Source organism: Rosa chinensis, chromosome 2 (genome assembly GCF_002994745.2).
Source record: "Rosa chinensis cultivar Old Blush chromosome 2, RchiOBHm-V2, whole genome shotgun sequence".
NCBI classification, from domain to species: domain Eukaryota; kingdom Viridiplantae; phylum Streptophyta; class Magnoliopsida; order Rosales; family Rosaceae; genus Rosa; species Rosa chinensis.
The window spans coordinates 79,292,741-79,310,712 of NC_037089.1; the positions used below are offsets into that span (position 1 = coordinate 79,292,741).

At 38.7% G+C, this 17,972-nt stretch overlaps 1 protein-coding gene across 1 annotated transcript; it reads left to right on the forward strand.

Annotated features, from left to right (window-relative positions):
* The first annotated feature begins 10,345 nt into the window (after window positions 1-10,345).
* LOC112189044 (zinc finger protein CONSTANS-LIKE 2) lies at window positions 10,346-12,511 on the forward strand. Its single transcript, XM_024328306.2, has 2 exons — window positions 10,346-11,268; window positions 11,915-12,511. Exons 1-2 carry the CDS (start codon window positions 10,438-10,440, stop codon window positions 12,272-12,274), a joined length of 1,191 nt encoding a protein of 396 aa, XP_024184074.1. The 5' UTR covers window positions 10,346-10,437; the 3' UTR covers window positions 12,275-12,511.
* Window positions 12,512-17,972: the final 5,461 nt, after the last annotated feature.

The following is a 17,972-nucleotide window of genomic DNA, read 5'->3' on the forward strand; positions in this document are numbered from 1 at the left end:
TTGCAATTCTCGCTTTACAACCCACTTTTGGTAATCCTCTCTTACGTTTTTCTCCTTCAACTTTGGAATCTCCTTGCTTATAACAGACATACTTCTTCCTCATAAGTTGTTTATTACATTTGTTGGTCGCACTAGAATGACTTCTAATACTAAACCTTGCTTCTTTTGCATATCTATTGTAGAAAGCAGCAATGTCATCTATTGTTTCAAACTCTTGGTATAATTTAGGCATCAACTCTATTTTTACTTGAGGCATTAACTCTTGGTATAATTTAGGCATCAACTCTTGGACTTTAATCTAATTAACTCTAAACTTAATCATCCTCTGACTCCATTTAATTGAAACTGAAAGCACACATCATATCAACAAAAGAAAGAAAAAAGAAACCAGAAACAGAAAGAAGAAAAGTGCCAAATATGAAAAAAAAAAACCCTAAATTTTGTAATTGGAAATCAAACAAATCAGAAAAGAGAGAGAACCCATACTCTAGATATGTTTCTCTGCTTCCAAGTCTCTAAATTTTGGCGTGAAAACTCCAAGGGAGGTTGGGACCATAAGAGAACAACAATTTTCATGAGAGAACAACAATTTTCATGAGAGAAAGGCAAAACGAAAGCTTGGGTTGAAACAACTGTGCAACCTCAGACGAGTTTCTAGTATCAATAACAAGAAGACTTGGATTTTGGGTGGAGAACTAGAGACTTTGGTTGCATCGCTGGGAGTGGAGACTCTACAGTGGGTTTTAGGCTTTTTACTTCGACCCGCGATGGTTTCTGGATAATTTGCATCTGCCGTTCGTTTTCATTTAAAGCAATGGACAACTGAGAAGGACCCATCCGCAGATAAAGTATATCACAGACGTCCTCTTTGGAACCTTATTGTATGTATGTATGTATGTATGTACGTCTGTATAGGCCCGTTTTAGAGATGACCTCCTTACTTTAAGAATTTGAGGATTTTTGTTATTTTACACAAGTATGTGACCTAATTCAATGATCTCAACCGTTGATCCTTTAGATTTTTTTTAATTTTTTTTTTAATAGGGTTGATTTTATTAATAATCAAGCTATGAAAACATATCAGAGTCTAATAGAACTTACATAAAGGTCTGGGACAAACCGGATAACCTATCTAAGTCACAGCTAAACTCATTAAGATCTAAAGGAACGCTCGCTGAACAACAAACATAAAACTACGCAAGAATAATCTCGCCCTCTAAGGAAAAAAATATTCATCTAGTCTAATTTGCCAAGTACGCAATTGTGGTACAAATATCAACTAGAAATGTCTTACAAAAGGCATATAGAAATTACCCCTACTGCAAAGCCTTGAGTCCAGAATGTCTTGTTTTGTTGAAACCTAAAAAAATATTTGCTCCTTCCCCTTGGGATCGGAGCTAGTACCTGCCTTAGAGTCTTAAGCATCCAACAACCTTGGCATTAGGTTGGTCCTCCTGCTTTCCAATTGTAGGCATACATAAATTACCCCTACTGCAAAGCCTTGAGTCCAGAATGTCTTGTTTTGTTGAAACCTAAACAAATATTTGCTCCTTCCCCTTGGGATCGGAGCTGGTACCTGCCTCAGAGTCTTCAGCATCCAACAACCTTGGCATTAGGTTGGTCCTCCTGCTTTCCAATTGTCCATCATGAACCTTGGGCTTGTTCTTACGACCTCTAGGGCAACCCTTCTTCTTCGGAGTCTTCCCAAGAGTAACCAGGACCTCTACAAGTTCACCCAAATGAAATTCACGAGGTATCACCGCCAAGATAGGTTTTAGTCGCTTCTCCAAGCTCCATTCACCTTGACACCATTTACGCACCCCCAAAATTGTGCTTCTTGCAGCATCAGGCCCATCTACAATAGGAGATGTAGGCCCACCAGTCCCCATTAGGCCCTCAGGCCTCACTAGTGTAGCATCCGACCCAATCTCCAGCAGCCCCTCATCATTGAGCCCCAGTCCAGCGTTAGCTACACATGGCCCAAACTCAAGCAGTCCCTCATCCTAACCCAAAGCCATCTCCACCTCAGAACTAGGCCCACTACCCCCCAGCCCAGCAGGCCAGGGAACCCTAATTTTGAATTAGGGTTTCCTGCCAAGAAACCAAGAGCTGCGTTCCCAGTCACGAGCTTCCCAGCCGCCGACCCGAGCCTAGATGCCAGTCCCTTATCCATCTAGTTCAGACCCCGGCTGGCCATCGACAACACCTCAGGTTGACCGGTCTGCCCATCTTCGACCACTTCGGCCTCCACCTGCCTTGTTACCAACGCTGTACCCATTCCCTCCATCAATGCCGTCAATAACCCATCACAGCCACCCGTCCCATGCACAAAAAAACCACATCCCCGGAAGATACCATGACATTTCTCATACCTCAGTTCCAAATCCACCACCATTAACACCGAGAAAGAGTATGTATGTCGAGCCCATATGATAGGAGCATTTTAATGCGACGTTTTAACTGCATTTCCCTACATTTCTTACGTTATTTCCTTATTAAAATCCTGTTTAGGAAAGTTTCCATTCTTTGATTGGGAAAGTTCCTATTTGTAGAAAGTTTATAATTTTGTAGTTTCTATTTATCATTTTTAGTAAGTTGCCATTTTTCATTTTAGTAAAGTTTCTATTTTTCTTATTAGTTTCTATTTTTAGGACCTCCAAGCAAGTGGAAAATCTTGAGGTGGAAAATCTTGAGGAGGAAAATCAAAGTTGCAACCAAGTGGAAAATCTTGAGGAGGAAAATCAAAGTTGCAACCAAGTGGAAAATCTTGAGGAGGAAAATCAATTCAAGTTGAACAAGTGATAAACAAGTGGGAAGATATTTTTTACAAATTTGTCTAACATATCTAGCCCTTCATTTATGTTCATCTCCACCCTCCATTCATCATTTTTTGGGCTATAAATACACTTCTCCTCTCACTCTCATAACACCAATTCCTTCATCCATTCCATCTTCTTTGTCTCTCCATTTCCTCTCCATATTTCTTTTTCATTCTCTAGTTTTCTTGTTCTTCATTTTCAAGCCAAGAGAAAGAGAAGCCATGCAATACACCAATTCCTTCATCCATCTCATCTTCTTTGTCTCTCCATTTCCTTTCCATTTTTCTCTCAATTCTCTAGTTTTAAGTTTCTGCATTTTTATGCAAAGAGAAGAAGAGAAGAAGAAGCCATGAAGCCTACTAGCCGTCATCATCCACCTTGTGCCGTGATAGTGAAGTCTTGCTTTAAAGATTCAAGATCAACGTCTCAAGCTCTTCATCATCCACTCCCTTCATGGTGTAATTCTATCTTTTTCCTTGTAATTTCTTTTGGTTTTCTTTGTTTAGATTTGTAGAACTATGAATTCTAGTTAACAAATAATGTTAAGGGCAAAGTTTAAAGCCCGTTTATATGTTTTGAGATAAAGTTGTGATTTCTATATGTTGATTTTTATGTTGCTTATGTGGGTTTGTTTAATTAAATTTGCGTTATAGATATCCTTTGTGTATTAATCTTATTTGGGTCGACACTTATAGGGTTTATGCATAATTGTTGCTAGGTTTAAGAACATGAAATCGACTTTTCGTTTTGTGTAAACTTGAATCAAAGTAGTAAAGGTTTTGTACAAAGATCGAATTTAATTAACGAGGATTGCAATTAGGTGGACTTTTCCATACTAAGTTGTACACTTGAGTTGATAGCCTTTCTCTATGTCTAATGCGTTGAACATGTCATGATTGACTAGCTTTCTAGGGCTTGATTGCATGTTTGATAGGATTAATCTAGGTGCTTTCGCTTAGGTTAATTAGCATTGAAAAGTAAAATATGGGAAATCATTTGCTTTCGAATGTTTCACATGATCAACTCCTCTCTCATGACATTTAAAATCAACTATAGGAATTGCAATTGGATTTCTTGCATATGGATGTGGTTTTGATCTTTGTTCCTTGTGATCCACCCTTGTATATATGTTTTTACATTTTCTTTATTTTATTTATCTTAATTTTCAATTCTATAATTCTTAAACCCCCACCCTTTTTATTTTGTTACTTGTATATATTTATATTCTTTATTTTATTTTTGTAAATAATACTTTTCTTTATTTGTTACACAATTACAGGTGTACCCTCAATCCCCGGAATAGAACGATCCCTACTTACTTATACTACTAACGATATTTTCAGGGTTAAATTATGCGCTTGCTAAAAGCGCATCAGCGGCGTACGTCGTGCACAATCAGGATTCGTTGCACGGGGTCTTTCCTTTGCAAAGCCCCTTGATCATACCTTACAAAGAGCGTCAGGGCATTCCCAAGTAGGGTTAGGGAATGATCATTGCGCATAGCCATGCGTAACCCTTTCACCGCTATCCAAACCTCCATGGAATTCAATGGAACCTCTGCCAGATCCCGGATTCTGTCATAATTAGCCAAGAGAAGATTGGAGTTGTTGAAGAACCACGGTCCACCGTTGAGAACATGATCCTTCGCCTCCTGCTCCTTGAACTGGAAAACAAATACCCCTTCTTCCTCTTCATGGATCAGAACACGCTCTTTCAGACCCCAAATACCGGAGATCGCTGCCGAAAAAGACGAAAGCAACACCTGTTTTTGAGAAAGCAATCGACCACAAACATAGGAAAAAAGGATCTTGGATTGCCTCCTCTCCCCTAACAAGATGCATGATAGTCTCCTCCGCTGCCATGGCAAACTTGTGCTCGATCAATTTCCCTGCTAGAGAGAAACCCTAGCAGAGAGAAAAAGTCGACTGTGGGAAATTGCTTATCTTATGCTTCTACATTCACAATCTGACAATGATCATTTAGATTCTTATGCAAGAATGATGTCTACAAAAAATCAACCAAATCCATAATAATTTGGTCATTCAAAATAGTTGTAAACAAATGTAATCCATTAGATAAAATTGAAACGAACGCTAATAAAATGGTTAAACGTTTTCTGATTTGGCTAATTTTTTATAGGATTTATATTTGTGTAGGTACCTAAAGAATGAGTGCTTGTGATTATTAAAATACATCCTAAAAATAAAAACATCTTCACTTTAAGAATGTGTTCGGATCATTTAAAAAAGAAAAAGAAAAAATGATGGAATTGAATTGAAAGTGAGGATTTCATAATTTCTAAAAGTCAATTTCCTCGGTTGGCATTATCAGATTGGAAATTTTAAATTTCTCTTTGGAAAAAAAAAATGAAGGAATTCATTATTTAAATTCCCCACTTCAATTTCCACCAAAAGATGTGTCATTTACGAATTTCTTTGCAGTATTCAATTTTCATTTCCAAAACAAGGTTTTTAAAAAAAATTTATTTAAATATTTATTTTAAACTTTCTTAATTTATTACACATTCTAAACCCTAAATAGATAAAATCAAACAATAAAAATTGCAATTAATGAAAATTTTTATTGATATTTTTAATTGATGAAGTTAAAGATTTCATCATTTATAAATTTTTACAGATTTCATAATTTTCTCATCCAAACGCACCGTAAGAGTTTAAATACGTCATCTCTTATTGACTTATTCTCTTAATCCTCCCTATATATATATATATATATATATATATATATATATATATGTATATATATGATGTGTTATATGTCAAGCTTCTTTGGTCCCGGAAGCTTTACGTAAATGACAACTTGTGGTGGAGATGCATACCAATCCAAGTTTCTGCTAAGTGGCAGTCTCTTATTCGCTGCAGGAATTTCCCCCATAGGCTTTGTCTAAATTGAAATGTTGCGTGCAAAACCATTTTAGAGTTTCTGAAAACATTTAAACCATATCTATAATTACATGTGGTAGGGAATTTCCAATGAAAAATCTTTTGGTTGACAAATGATAATATATAATTTTGGTAGCTTATTGGGTAGTTTTCATGGGGATTCATCGATCTCTACCCTGTGATTGGTGATAGACTGATAGCTAGGTGCCTAGGAAATATATGATAGCAACAGTTGTTTACACTGCAAGCAAATTGGCATTGTAGTAGTAGATACGTGTCTATCTATAATTTATGACCAGCGAAATTTGATATTTACCACACACGGAGCAGATCCTCTACTGAGCAACTTATTTACCTGAGTTGCATAAGCTTTTCATCCTAAACGCCGCCGACGTGTACAAATACACATCTAACTGCTGATATAGGACCAAAACATTTTCATTGCTTATCTTTTTCGTTCATATGTTCTCTCTCATTTCCATCTCACTGTTCTTATTTTTCCAGATCTGGTTCCTTCATTAATTTCCACACCTCCAAGACAATTACTTTGATTCTCATTATCAATTGTTCCAATTTTTCTGAAACATTAGTGCACAAAAGACTCTTCTTCTTCATGCTTATCTCTCTCTCTATCCACGTTACAATACATTCAAATTCAACTCAACAGAGACTAAAGTTTGGTCTCCTGACTTATCACTCAGTGTTTGCCTTTACCCAAAAAGTTTAGATTTTCCAATCACCACGGGCACACATAATAAATTTAGATTTTTCTTTACCCAAAAATCATTGAACTTCAGATTTTGCTTCCCATCCCCAAATGGTGCTATTGAGGAAGAAAGATGTCTGACCTTTCAGAACCTTCAATTCCTCAAATCATCCACAGTTGCCAAAAAAAATTTATCCAAAATTTGAAGAAGTTCCCAGAAGCCATGAAAACTCATAACTCATTGATGCCCAGAAAGTTTGAAAGACGAGAAGAGAAAAACTTCATTGTTTTTGGATTTTATTGGTACTTGCCAGAGTGGGTGTTCTTAAGGAATTGATCAAACATCTTTGCTGAAATTTCTAAGAAACTCCCTTCCTAAATCTGATATCCAAGAAGCTCATTGCAATTTGTCTTTTTAGATTGAAAGCTGGAAAAATGAGAGAGAGAGAGAGAGAGAGAACAGGCAGAAGAAGAAGATAAGGAATGAAAGTAGCAGATAAGAAATGAGAGTATTTTAGTTATTTTTAGCCGTAGGATTAAGCTATAAAATATAGAATAATTATAATAAAAGATAGGAACCGTTAGATGTGTTTTTCAACACATGGAGGCTTATGATGGAAAGCTTAGAGGTAATAAAAGAGCTCATGGGAGAGGTCTCTTTGCGGAAATCTTTTATTTCTAAACTTTGTTTGGCATTCTATATTAACCATACAAAAAAGGAAAATCCAATGTGTTTATATGTTCCATTTTTACAAGCACTATTCCTACATAAATGATCGATGTATAAAACTAGAGTTTTTCTATTGGAATCTCTAAATTTACTCACTTGACCTCTATGCTTTTTACACCTCTTATCAAATTTTCAAATACTAAATTTACTCACTAAACCTCAATAAATTTCCTCAAATAACCTTTCATATAATTTGCAAACAAATTATTATCTTTAAAATAAAAAATTTAGTCATTTCAATGATTTAATCATTCTATAAATCTTAACTAAATAAGTAAATATACGGGGGGTGTATTGTATTTGGATTTGTGCAGACTTTTTTTAAATGACAGACTTTTTGAAAACTCCACAGACTCTTTAAAAAGTCGATAGACTGTTATGGATTTCTTTTAAGAAGATTTTAGCAACAGACTTTTATTGATTCATGAAAATCTATATACTTTATTATGAATGACTTCTACAGATTTCCTAGGATGTACAAAATATAAAATTAAAAAAAAAAAAACAAATGCAGCCCAAACACAAAACAAAATAATAACTTGTTATCTCTTCAATGCTCCAGTATCTTCTAATAGAAATTGACTCAAATAAATGATTGTTAGTCTGTCTAGCGAGTTTGTTCTCATTCCTAATCTCCCAACAACATAAATATACAATATAGAATCATAGATCACTTGATGTTTATGGTTAATTATTCTCATCAATTTTGTTTTCGCCGATTAACTTATATTGTAGCAATATTGATCAATGTCTTGATCTATAATCAATCAATTGAAATTCAATTGTTCAACCTTTTTTGAACCATAATATAAATTAAAATTAATGAGAATAATTAATTAATAAGATAAAATTTAGTATGGTTCAAGGTCTTAGGGTTAGACCACAATATTTGAGTTTTAGGGTTTCATAAATCATTTTTATTGCTATTAGGGTTCGAAGTATCACAATTGAAAAAAAAAAAAAAAAAAAATCACATTCAACAACTACAATGAACATGTTGGGTATAAAAAAAAGTTGATATCATAAAAAATTAGAGAAAAGACAAAAAATTAAGAAAGAGAGATGATGAAGGACAAACTTCTTCGTGCGTAGAGAGAATAACTTTGATAGATTTTTTTTTTTGAAAAGGAAACTTTGATAGACTTTTTGAAATCTTTGGTCTGGAGGCTGGAAAATTATTGGAGTTTGTTATGTATAGTTAACACTACAAAATCCATGATTATCCATGATTTTCTAATTCCATAAGTATGAATAATATTTTGAATACCTCTGTACTTTTATTCATTTTTAAAAGTCCTAATTGAATATCCCCTAGATTTTGGTGAAATTCATGAAGTCTTTAAAAATCATAATTGAATACCTCAAGACTTTCATGGACTGTTAAAAGTCTATATTGAATACACCCAGACTTTTAAATTCCATAGATTTCTTTAAAACTTCCACTAATTCCATATACAATACACCCCCCTACATATCTCAGTCAAACTTGAGTTTCAAAAATTAATGTCTAATCAATAAGAAAATGCCATGAACTATTATGTTTTTTTTTTATAGCAGGTTATATGTGTCATTTAATAGTAACCTGTTTTTGGTATAATATTATTGAATAGGAAATCTAATATTTTGGTATAATTATTATCCTTAATAGTCATTTTATAGCAGGTTATATGTGTCATTTAATAATTCATAACAGAGTGAGGTAAAGTGAGCAGATTTGGAGATCCCAATAGAAACTGTCATAAAACTACTTGTCATAAACATAACAAATACGCTAATGATTAATAGTTCAATATATATATATATATATATATATATATTAGCTATATTGTTGTCGGAAAAGTAAGCTCTATTTTCTAAGTTGTGCAAGTGACGAATCTAAGAACATTAGTTAAGACAATGTGATAGAGTCACTAACTCCCTCATAGACTCATAGTGCACATTTTCTCACCCTTTTATTTGCATGTCGTTCATTTTTTGAAAAGTAAAAGTATGAGCAATTCAGTTACTTTATGGTTGATAGAGATAAAATATTAAAAAAATTTAATATAAATTTAAAAACAGATAAAATTGAAGTAAATAGTGAAAAAAGTAAAGACACGTATGAATGACGTGGCAAAAATAATTTAAACAACGCTTAGAGCAAGTCAACCGGTCTCTACTTGACCGGGCACCAGCTCATAATTGATGACGTGTTGCCCAGCTGAAGGAATTTTCATTTTCCACCGATGGATTCTTCACCAGCCAAAACTTGGCTTTGCATGACCAAGGCGAAACAAAAGGGCAAGGCCCTGACTAAACTCCTAACCAGTCAAGCAAACGCTCCAGCTCGGCCCGCCCCCCACGTGGCTGACGTCAGCCACTGACTCCATCTTACCAGACGCGCTAGAGAAGAGAGTGGACTGCACGGAAGAAGCAGGAGCCGCCTTTCCGGGTGGGGGTCACGATTTTGTTCTGTAGTGCCAGACAGGGCCGAATGGTACTGCGCCACGTGTCCAGCAGCCGTTGTATGAGGAGAAATTTGATTCCAACAGTCCTTTAAGCTGTATGAACAGTTAAAATCGACGAACAGTTTTGACCGGTCAAGAAAAAAACGGGTGGAAACCCATGTCCAGTGACAGTGAATAGTAACTTGACTAGTCGAATTATTGACTTCTCGACTTTGCATTTTCTTAACTACGGGTGAACTTGCTCTTATGAACTCGAGTGTCGACTTCTTCATCTCGCACTGGGGATCAAAGAACTAAACTGCACGCAGTCAATAGCGCTCTGAGAAACTTCTCTTTTTTCCTATTATCCAAACAGCCGAAAAAAAACAAACCCTACAGTTTGTCGTTACTATCCATTCTCATCCGTATTGATCCAGCTGTGTAAAAAAAAAAACCCAGAAAGCCATCTCCACCACGTCTTCTGAATTGACCACGTGTACTAGCCGAATCTTAGCAGCTCAGACTCGTGGACCCCGTTTTCGGTCCAAAAGGCCAAAGGCCAAGCAGCGCGTAAGGGCCCCACCCACACCCCCCCTGACTAGACCCCGCGGGGCCCACACCCCGCACTCTTCCCCCGAGCTCAGCCAACCACAAGATAACGCAACAACTTTTCCCACCCACTAAATCTCGTCCACGTGTCGCCTTCTGGATTCCTCTCCCACTTTGCCGCTCCGCCTACAGTTAGACCCCCCGAGCCCCCTCCTTCCCTCCACACTCCATAACTCAATTATTACCTCCAAACTTTCAAAACCCTCTCTCTACTAGAGCTCAGTGAGAAAACAACAACAACAACATGTTGTTGAAGGAAGAGAGCAATGGCGCCGCGGCCGCGAACAGCTGGGCACGTGTTTGCGACACCTGCCGCTCCGCTCCCTGCACGGTCTATTGCCGTGCAGACTCGGCCTACTTATGTTCCGACTGCGACGCCACAATCCACGCGGCCAACCGCGTGGCTTCCCGCCACGAGCGCGTGTGGGTCTGCGAGGCCTGCGAGCGTGCGCCGGCCGCCTTTCTCTGTAAGGCCGACGCAGCCTCGCTCTGCACGGCCTGTGACGCAGACATCCACTCCGCCAACCCTTTGGCCCGTCGCCACCAGCGCGTCCCCATACTCCCCATCTCCGGCTTCCTCCACGGACCAACGGCCACGGACCCCGGCCGTCAGATAATGGTTGGGGCTGCTCCGGCGGATACCACCGAGGACGGGTTCCTGAGCCAGGAAGGAGATGAGGCCATGGACGAAGAAGATGAAGATGAGGCTGCGTCCTGGCTGCTGCTGAATCCGGTGAAGAACAGCAACGGCAACCATACCAGTAACAACAATCCAAATAATAACAACAACGGATTCTTCTTCGGAGTGGAGGTTGATGAGTACTTGGATTTTGTGGAGTACAACTCATCTGATCAGAACCAGCTCAGTACGACTACTGCTAGTACTGACCAGCATAACCAGTATGGTGTGCCGCACAAGATCAGTTATGGAGGTGATAGTGTTGTACCAGTTCAGTATGGAGAAGGTAAAGTAAACCAGATGCAGATGCAGCAGAAGCATAATTTTCATCAGTTGGGGATGGAATATGAGTCCTCAAAAGCTGCTTATGGTTATGATGGTTCAATTTCTCACACTGTAAGCTTCTAATTTCCACTCCATAATGCTTCTATATTTACTTGTTTATTACTAGCTTTTGGTTGATTAGCTATTGCAATTCCTAGTGAGTAGAGCTTGATTAATTTGGGATACTAATTACTTAATTAGGTCAATCTAGGTTTGAAGATGATGTCTTACTAGGGTGAAGAGATAAGCTTTCTTTTAATTGTAAAGCTAAAAGGGAAAGCCTTCTACTTTTATCTGCACTTTCTAAGCTCTTTTTTTGTCTCCATATCTTTGCTTTTGTTCTTTAGAGAGGCAAAGAATTTTTGCCTTTCTCTTTTTGCTTTCACCTTTTGATCCAAGTCAAATAATGGTATTAACCAAGGTGTCAGTGTTTCTTTTCCTAGGTCATGTTACTGAAGTGTTACTTTTCTTCTGTATAGATAGTTTAATAAGTCACAGAATGTTTTAGGAACATGTTAAATGATAAGTGAGTTTTAACTCTTCAATTCATTTCCATTTTAATGGGGTTCTACTTGAACCCCAGGGGGGAGTATACGTGAAATTCTGCCATCGTTTTAAAATGATGGAAATGACAAGTTTTGTATCTGGTTCATCTTGACAGCTTGTTTGATCAGCTAGCAATTTTTCCTGATGGTGCTTCTCTTTGATCATTTGATAGGTTTCTGTTTCATCCATGGATGTTGGTGTGGTACCAGACTCAACAATGAGCGATATGTCAATCTCTCACCCAAGAACACCGAAAGGAACAATAGACCTTTTCAATGGACCTACAATTCAGATGCCAACCCAACTAAGCCCAATGGACAGGGAGGCCAGGGTCCTCAGATACAGAGAGAAAAAGAAGACGAGGAAGTTTGAGAAAACAATCCGGTATGCCTCAAGGAAGGCCTATGCAGAGACCAGACCCCGGATCAAGGGCCGGTTTGCAAAGCGAACAGACATCGAAGTTGAAGTGGATCAGATGTTCTCCACATCTCTTATGGGAGAAACTGGATACGGCATTGTCCCTTCGTACTAAAACGTGTGACAAGCAGCAGAAGGAGACCTCCTTCAGATAACTAAAATTGCACTGGTTTTTAGATATTATTAAAGACCTGCTACTGATACTGGTATCTTTTCCATTTTAAATGAGATGTATGGATGGTAATTTTGTATATTGTGGCATCTTCATGCCATTACTATGTTGTAAATGTAAACTTCTATTAGTTCAAAGTTCAACCTTTTGCCGCAATCACAACTTTGCTTGTTAGATCGATCTGCCAGCTGTGTTTTCAGCAAAGACCAATGTCGGATATGGTATGTCTAAATACTAGCTCAGAAATCCCGTAACCGTAAAGAATGAAGGATTCACTATTCAGTACTATACCATGTACCTTTCAGGACAGAAATCTGGACCAAGATTCTAGCATGTTGTGGGGATAATAGAGAAAATGCAACAGCAACAGTACTCATAAAGATTTTGAGAGAGCTTCATATATTGTTAAAGGCAGAGGAACTTTTCTGCTTTTTTTTTTTTCTTTTTTTTTATTATTTATTTATTTTATCCCTGATACCTTATGCTCATTTTATAAAGGCAGAGGAACTTTCGCTTAAAGATTTTGGTAGTTACTGCTCTTCTCTGCACTCAAAAACAAGATTGGAGGAATTTTACTACCAACAAAAATCTCCATTGGCCATATACCTCAATGATGATCTCGTAATGGGATCTTTCTCATATAATAAAAACATGGTATCCAAAAAATTCTTGTATGTTTCCAACTTCGACCAATTTGCAGATAACCTAAACTTCTCAACTGCATGGAATGATTGTGAAGAAGGGAACAAATGACATTGTAGACACTTTAGTTGCAGACTGAACTAGCCTTTAAAGGGAACTTCAATTGTAGTTGTATCGATCGATATAGCATATCCAGAGTATATGCCTTGATCTAAATATGAAAATGCAGAGTCTACAATATTTTTGCTAGTTGCATAGGAAGTATTCCATGTACAAAAGATACTGCTACTTTAGATGAGAGATCACTATATATGGAGATTTTTGAAGCTTTTGGGATCTTCGATCAACATTCTATCTGCACTTTCTATCACCTTCTGTAACAAGACATGCACATGGGAGAACAAAGTTGAGCCAATAGTGTAGAGTCATTACACTCCCAAGTAGGCCATTTCTTGAGGCATCTAATGCTATAACATCCCATGATGAGCTTTTGGTGCAATACCTTGGCATAATCACAACACTCTTGAAAATTTGGTTTCATGATAATGATTTCAGATGTGGCAAATGGTTTTACAGTTCTTCCACCAGATCTGTATAGCACAAAAGAAAATGGAGAATCCGTCAATCCAAAGTTCTAACCGGTTAGGAATCAATGCTGGTTATTAGTATTACATTAGAATTTTGATGGTGCATGCTAAAGCGCCTTACATTCGTTCTTTTCCTCAAGATTTTACTGAAATTGCTAAGATCTGAGACGAACTTAATGTAGTATACTAAACATATTAAGTCTCCATTTAAGTTTTGCATTCTGGATCTGAGGTGGATACTTGAAAGGGAAGGGAAGGTCCCAAAAGTTAAAAAGAGCAAGCAAGAGTGCAACTACACAAATCCAATGCTGTGAGTTAGTGAGAAAAAGTTACTGCACTTTTCCACTTTGCAGTACAAAAGGAAATGCATAAAGGGCAAAAAGGGAAGAATGGATATGCATATGTCAAGTTGCCAAGCCCTTTTTCCAAAAGCTATTGTTGGATTTGGATTGCCCAGAAGTTCATACCCTCATGTTTTTTGTGACTCATTTATTTTAGTCATGGGTCATGAACATATAGAACAGTTGAAGCATAGCCATATATATGTGCTTTTCTTCCTTTACTCTTTCCTTTTGTTGATAAGGAAAACCACAGCCTTGGTATCAATCTCTGAGTGCGGATTGGGCAAAAACTGCTTGGCCTTTTATCAGCCAGCTAGCTGACTGGAATTCATGACTTTTCTATCTTCATCGGCATGCATCTTGAACCACATAATACTGCGAGGAGGCTTGGATATAATTTCAGTCAAGAATCCAATTTTATGACCCAAAAATTTCTAATCCATCTCAAAGTGGACCTGGGCTCTCTCGGCCTAACATGGTATAGAACTTGTGGCCTATTCACTTTTCTTCCCAAACGAAATTATATGTCGCCGAACGCCACCTTTTTAATTTTGGGAAAATGAAAATGTGAAAATGAGTTTGCTGATCTAGGGAAGTGTAAGGCGTTCGGCAACATATTTCTCAAAACATGAAAAATAAAAATAGAAAATATTTTCAATTAAGAAAGGTGGCGTTCGGTACCGTTTTCGTGCTTGTATTTTCATTTTTAAAAACAAAAATAGGATGAAAATGCGTTCGGCAACATATTTCTCAAAACATGGAAAATAAAAATTGATAATATTTTCAACTTTTACTTAGAGAAATTGAAAACTGTTCAAGTAAAATCGGCCTTGAGCCTGCCCTCCGCGCATTTGCCGAGTTGCTACCAAGAACTGCCGAGCCCTGCGCACCCCTATGCCTGCATCTGTCGACAGCCCTGCACAGGCCCCTGCCGAGACCTATCGACAGCCCTGCAGGCATCTGCCGAGCCCTGCGCACCCCTGTGCCTGCCCCTGTAGACATTTGCTGAAGGCCCTACATAGCACCTACCGATAGCCCAGCGACATCTGCCGAGAGCCCCTGCACCTGCTGCCGACATTTGCCGACACCTGCGCGCAACCCCCTGCAAGCCCCTGCCTACACCTGCCGAGCACGCCTGCAGTAGCTCCGCACAGCCCCTGCAGCAGCTCCGCATAACCCCTGCAGCAACCCTGCCTAGCTCTGGCCACCAGTTTCCGGCCATTTTTCAGACGACCTCTAGCAACCTTTTCCTGGCCACCTCCGTCAACTTTTCCGGTCAAGAATTCCGGCAACTATTCAAGGTAAACTTTTCTAAAAGTTCCCGTTTTTCATTCTTTTTCTTCTTTTCTCCGGGACTTGCAACCTCCCTTCTTCAACCCCCATTTCTTCTTCATAGGGGAGACCAAATAGCCGAACTGTGGGGGTTCGTGCTCACTCCAAGCTTGGAGCTTGTAGAGTCCTCCAAACTTAGAGTTTATTGAGAAGAAAAACGATCGACCACATACATCATTGTTTCGATCTAATCCAAAACCCCTCTTGGAATCAGATTTTCTTGGAAGCGACTACACTCAGAAAATCCCTAATTTCTTGGAAGCGACTACGCTCAGAAATTTAATAGTTTTTCTTCGTAGCATTTTTCGCTCCAAAACTAACCCTATTTTCTTGTTGTTTTTCAGGATGAGTAACCTGAACAAGTCGAGCTTCACTCCACTAGAGACAACAGGCACAGGATACCACAAGTGGGTCCGTGATGTGCACCAGCATCTTAAGGCTGATGGGATCCTGAGTACGATCCAAGAGCCAAGTCAGGACGTGCTTACTCCTCAACAAGCTGCTTCTTTCGAAGCAAATAGAGCTACAAGAGAGGCTAATGAAGCAAAAGTCATCATTCTCATGACAAGGCACATGAATGACGCGCTCCAAAATGAGTACCTCAATGAGGAAGACCCAAGAAAACTATGGGTAGAACTCGAGCAGCGTTTTGGCAACGTCCATGATTCCATGCTTCCAGACTTAGAAGTGAGATGGCATAGCCTCCGCTTCTATGATTTCAAGTCTGTACTTGACTACAATTCAGAAGCACTTCGTATCAAGTCTTTGATGGAATTCTGTGGGCAGAAAATCACTGATACTATGTTGATCGAGATAACTCTCTCCACCTTCCCCGTCTCTGCATTGATGGTAGCTAAAAACTATCAGATTGATGTCAATGCTAGACATATAACAAGATTTCATGAGCTAATTGGTGCCATGAACGTACCTGAAAAGCACGACAACATACTTGTGAAGAACTATAACTCTAGACCTGTGGGTGCCAAGTCAATTCAGGAGTCTAATTATAGTCGCGTCTCCAAGGGAGGACGCAAGGAGCGAAACCCTAAACATAGGGATAATTCTGGACGTTCTGGTCCATATTCTCGCCCCAAAGAGGAAGGAAACTGCCAAGATAGGCGTACACGGAACTGTGGAGAAAAACATGTGAAGAGAGAGAGAGGCCAAGCCTCCGGTTATGGTGGTGACGCCACCAAAGGCAATAACAGTCCTCAAAGCGCTCCCAAAGCTCCTCGATCAAGGGAACCTAACCATAATGATGCTTGTCTCAGATGTGGATCAACTGGACATTGGGCCAAAGCATGTAAAGCATCCCAGAATGTTGCAGACGCATACAGGAGGTATTGTGAAGCAAGGGAGGCAAACTACATGGAACAAGAAGATCAAGATGGCGATCTCGATCTAAGGGTGGAAGACTTCAAGAATCAAGACCCAGAAACTGGCGATTTTGATTAAGTCTTTTTATTTTACAAGAGATGTAGGCAATTGCCATATTATTTTTGTAGTAGATGCCAATGGTATTAGTCTTTCTTCAAAGTAGGTGTACTCAATGTAAGTGTGATGTCTAGGAAGATTTTGAAATAAGTGGTACTTAAACGAGTCTTTCTCCACAGACATCTCTCTACTCACCTGGTCACATTTGCATTGGAATTACCGAAAGGAGTTAGACGACCACCATTGTTTTGCATTAGCTAGTTTATTGGATTAGATTTTCTTTGGTCAAAAGAAACAATGATGTAATTCTATTTGGCTTATTAATAAAAGTTGAGTTCTTTTCTTTATGACTCCTTTTAATTAGGAGCTTTTCTTTTAGGAATGGATGAACTACAATGTCTCGGGATAGTGCGACTACGCACACCATTCTACGTCATAGGCAATTATTCTTAGAGATGTTGCCTACGCATTCCTCTGTGACTACAATGGCTGGGCCATTAGGTTTAGTTTAAGGACATGGAATGGCCCAATTCCTATGGCCAAATGGCACCTTGATCAAAGTTGCAGAAGCTCTCTACACTCCTAAGGCAAATCGAACCTTATTGAGCTTTAAAGATATAAGAGCCAACGGATTCCATGTGAAAACGCATAATGAAAACGGAAAAGAGTTCCTTTGCATTACCTCTAATGATTGCGGACGAAAGTGCATCTTAGAGAACCTTATGTCTCAATCTAGTGGACTTTATGTCACTACAATTTGACCAATTGAATCCAATAATGTAATAAGAGAAGATCTCTTGGATTCTGACACATACTAGCTTTGGCATGACCGACTAGGACATCCTGGTCGTGATATGATGCTTCGTATACTAAAGACTTCACACGGACATCCATTCTTCAGAGTAAGAAGAAGCAAGAATCGAAAATTGATTCCAGAACTTAGTAAGACAGCAGCCACCTCAGCATCTGGCACTGCAGCTGTCTTGGGAGGCCATAGGGCCGCCCAATTCCCTAGTGATGATGCCATAAATGGAGCCAACCATGAGCATGACACCATGCTTGTTCCTCTCAATGGCCATGACGCCATACATCCTAATTCCCATGGCTCCAACTCTATTATGGGAGATGTAGTCACACACTTTGCTTCTAATAGCGCTACAAACACTCAGCCCCAACCAAAATCTTTATTGGTTACCTCTAAGGCCTCTCCTCATTTTGCAAAGCCTGTTCCTTCGGGAAATTAGGACCAAGACCGTCCTAGGCAAAGGATCCTAAAATACTCATTCCGTTCTTACAGAGAATCCA